Source organism: Buceros rhinoceros, unplaced genomic scaffold (genome assembly GCF_000710305.1).
Source record: "Buceros rhinoceros silvestris isolate BGI_N320 unplaced genomic scaffold, ASM71030v1 scaffold16574, whole genome shotgun sequence".
Classification (NCBI taxonomy): Eukaryota; Metazoa; Chordata; class Aves; order Bucerotiformes; family Bucerotidae; genus Buceros; species Buceros rhinoceros.
In genome coordinates this window covers 5,171-8,833 of record NW_010410176.1, presented here as the reverse complement: position 1 = coordinate 8,833, position 3,663 = coordinate 5,171, and the positions used below count along the sequence as shown (strand labels likewise).

The 3,663-nt window shown below is 44.3% G+C and overlaps 1 protein-coding gene across 1 annotated transcript in view; it reads right to left on the bottom strand.

Moving 5' to 3' along the window:
- Positions 1-3,663, bottom strand: part of CLSPN (claspin) — a gene marked incomplete at its 5' end in the record, with an annotated part of 13,257 nt that overhangs the window by 4,852 nt on the left and 4,742 nt on the right. The window contains 7 exon segments of the mRNA XM_010135519.1: positions 1-130; positions 226-386; positions 864-1,069; positions 1,465-1,529; positions 1,836-2,038; positions 2,599-2,780; positions 3,584-3,663. Of these exon segments, the coding sequence (XP_010133821.1) occupies positions 1-130; positions 226-386; positions 864-1,069; positions 1,465-1,529; positions 1,836-2,038; positions 2,599-2,780; positions 3,584-3,663 (1,027 nt within the window).

Genomic DNA, 3,663 nt, shown 5'->3' with positions numbered 1-3,663 from the left:
GAACCGTCCAGAGCACAAGTCCAGTAACTCATCCATGTTGGCATCCATCGCGTTCTCATCCATACTAGCCAGAGTCAGCCCGTGCTTTGAGGTCTGGTATTTACTCCTGTGCGGGCCAACATTCAAGAACCTGGAAGAAAGTCTGTAGTTAGAAAAACCTCGCTGGTCTGCCAGTCCTATTTCTGTCAAAGAGCACAGACCACATCCTTTACACCTATTACTCACCCATCTGCATCAAGCAGCTGACTCTGAGTGTCATCTTCCAGAGAAAATTGAAACTGTAACTCCCCAGCCCCTGGAAATAAACTCTTGGGCTCAGGAGAGGCATTATACAGGTCCTGGGAATCTTCTATGGGAAGAGAAGGCTCGGACGTCTTTCCTGAGCTCTGGTGAAAGGAGTATAAAAATATACAAGTTATTTGTTTTGCAAGCTTAGAATTCAAAAGCAAGAATGGATTAGAACATTTAAGCTATTTTACAGGATTAACACCATGCAGGAGTCAAGTGTGTCCACACTGCTCTGATAAATCAGAAAGTTCGCTGATACCAGATGTTGTGTGGCCCAAGTATGCTTAAAAAAAGTATTTACCAAGTACCTATTTTAGATAGAAAAGACAGATTACAGCACCTTTTCTTTGATGGTTCAGAACAGAAGTTTTTATAATGCCATTTTTATCCATCCCAGTGTGGAGACATTTGCAACTCCAGGACAGTTTGTTTCCTGAACTCTCCCTCCTGTAAAAGCATTCGGCTAGATGCCGCCTTCGGGTATTATTTTTTTGATAGATCCAACAGCCAGGATAAAACACACATTCACCACCCACTGTGTTAACACTCGACAGGAGCAGGACCAAGAACCTCACCTTGGAAGCAGAGCTGATAAAGCTTGTTTTGAAAAAACCTGGGGAAGGCGACCTGAAGCCTCCGGCTGCCGATAAGAGGTTCCCTCCACGTGACACCTGCCTGTTACAGGGCTGGTACGAGGGGATCATGGAGCCGATCAGCTCAAAGCTGCTGTTATGGCTGTTCTCTTTTGCGGGTGTTGGTAGAGAAAATGAATCATCATCCTCTGGAAAAGAAAAAAAAAATTAAACACAGTGCTTAACTTGTTTTGTGATCCAGTAAAACCTCAAGACGCTCTTTTGCAACACCGACACCTTGGTAGAAATCCATGATTTTGTACTCCTGCTGGATTTCCCTCTTCACAGAGGATGCGTATTACGCCTCTTTACCATATTTCACCTTGCTGATTTCTGCCTGTTTCTATATTTTTTCCAGTATCATTTTCAACTTTCATTTTCCTCTAGTTTTTTCAAGCCCTCACATTTTTTTCATTAGTCTCGACTTTTATAATCATATTGTCTAACTACACAGGTGATGAAATAACAAAAATATTGACTATCAACCTCAACTAGGAACGTCTATCCGTGCCCCCTGCTGGCTATGCTAATAGTTCTACTTTACCTAACTTGGCAGGTCCTTTGTCTGCAGCTTCTTCCGTTTCCAGTTTGTCATCAGGAAGAGAATATCTGCAATTCATTAAATAAAATGTGTTTGCAAACATATACAAGCTGAATTGTTATTGCTTGTCGACCCTAACTGCAACAAAACAGGTAAGACACAAAAATATACATAGTACACTTTGATTAAGAAGCAGATTTTTCCCCTAAACAATTACAGTCATTGTTTTTTATAGAAAATATATACGAACACACATATAAAAACTGCAACAAGCCAGAAAAAAGTTATAAAAATTACTTTAAATCAAAACATCTGCACGTACTAATCAAATTTTTAATTGCTCGGGCACCAGTTTTAAAGCTTGGTTTATTTACCCCATTTTTGAGGAGCTGTCCTTAAAAAGCATCAATGTAGACTCTGTGGAGGGGAGTTTGGGAACAGAATCACAGCGCACTGATTTCTCCAGCTTTTCTCCATCAATTGATTCTTTGTCGGTTTCTTTATCACCATCTTCAATCCGTTTCTCTTCTGTATCTTCATCATCTTCCTCTGCTTCACCAAGCAGAAACTCCACATTCTAAACCCAACCCAAACACAGCAGATATGGTCATTATTGCTCCGACCCGGCAGCTCCCTCACACACTCCTCACGAAAACACGGTCACATACAGCGGGTGCAGGTGAGGGACATTCAGAGCTCTAGATGCACCCACCCCGCACTGAGACAACTGACACAGGCTGCTTGAAACAGCCGAGCTGTTCTGGTCCTGTTTAGAGAGGAAAGGCCATGGCAAACCCTCCCCCAGCTGCAGCTGGTGACCTCAGTCTGTCCCCTGCCAGCAGCGAGCCAAGGATGTGCAGAAAAAGAAAATAGCAGTATTTTAGAAAGAGAAAATGGAGTATTTTATACTCTTCCATTTGCTTTTAATACTGTTTAGACAAATAAAAGCACAGACTACTAAATTCAGTTTTAGACAATCCAACCCCTGGATATACCAACTGTAGCAGTATTTTAGCTTCTAGGAAGATTTCTTGGCAATTTCCCTAATATTAACAGTGTACAGAAGTCTCATGTCACTGGGAAGAGACAGCAGAAGGGAGAACCTGACCAGGTAATGTACCAATTTTGCACACAGACCTCGTGACTGCCTTCTTCCTCTTCCTCAGACTCATCTGTCATGTCTTCCTCCTCCTCCTCTTCCTCCTCCAGCATGTCCTTGTTATCCAGTTTAAACAGCGCTTGCCGCTTTTGCCGTTCCTCAGTCCGGCGCAGTTTCATGGCCTCCTGGAGTTTCGCCTTCAGCACTTGCAGCTTTTCGCCTGGATGGGAACGAACACAGGACAGCATGAGACATCCCTCAGCGAGCCCTAACCATGCTGCCTCCGAGCTTCCCATCAAATGCAGCTACCTGCAAGAAAAGGGCATTAAAAGTGGCTTGGGTTTAGATGTTTTTACGGACGCTAGGGCAGTCACTGCGCTCAGTTTAGAGAGACCGCACAACCCCAGCAACATCAAGATTCCTCGTTATCCAGCAATGCCACTGGTGAGCACTGAGTGAGAACAGGGTCCGTCTCTCCACGGGCTCTGTGGCATCTGATTGCCATGGGCAGATGTGCTACAGCATGTGAAATAACGAAGAACAGCTAAAAATAATGCCTGCCCATAGAACCAGCCAAATAATCTATTTCTCTTAATGGAGACTGTAGGAGAGTCTCAGTCCACATGTATTTTGGTTTTGAAACACATACGATTCTGTTAGAAACCGCAGATCTAACGCACGGTAACAGCTCACAAGCTGGAGTTACCTCAGAGGGCTGACGCAAAACAACACTGCAGATACACATTTATAGAAAATTTTGGTACAGATGGGGAGGAACCCAGAGAACGCAGAGCCCTCACTGAGGCTGTCCTTCGCTGGCCAGCGCTATTTGAGAGACCTAGCAAGGTCCTTCCTTACAACAGGGCTGTGCATTTGTGGAAAGATCCTCACCACTCCCATGGATGAAGATCCTTCACCTATGTTTCATAGGGCAGCATCAGGAAAAGAGGAAGGAGAGAGAAGAAAAAAGTCAAAGAAAAGAAGACAAAACCCAACCATGACCACTCATCCCCCGAAACCAACCTGGCTTTGTGGGGGCTGCTTCCTCCAGGCTCTCTGCAGCTAACACCGCTGGCACCACGTCTGCTTTCAGCTCCTCTTTC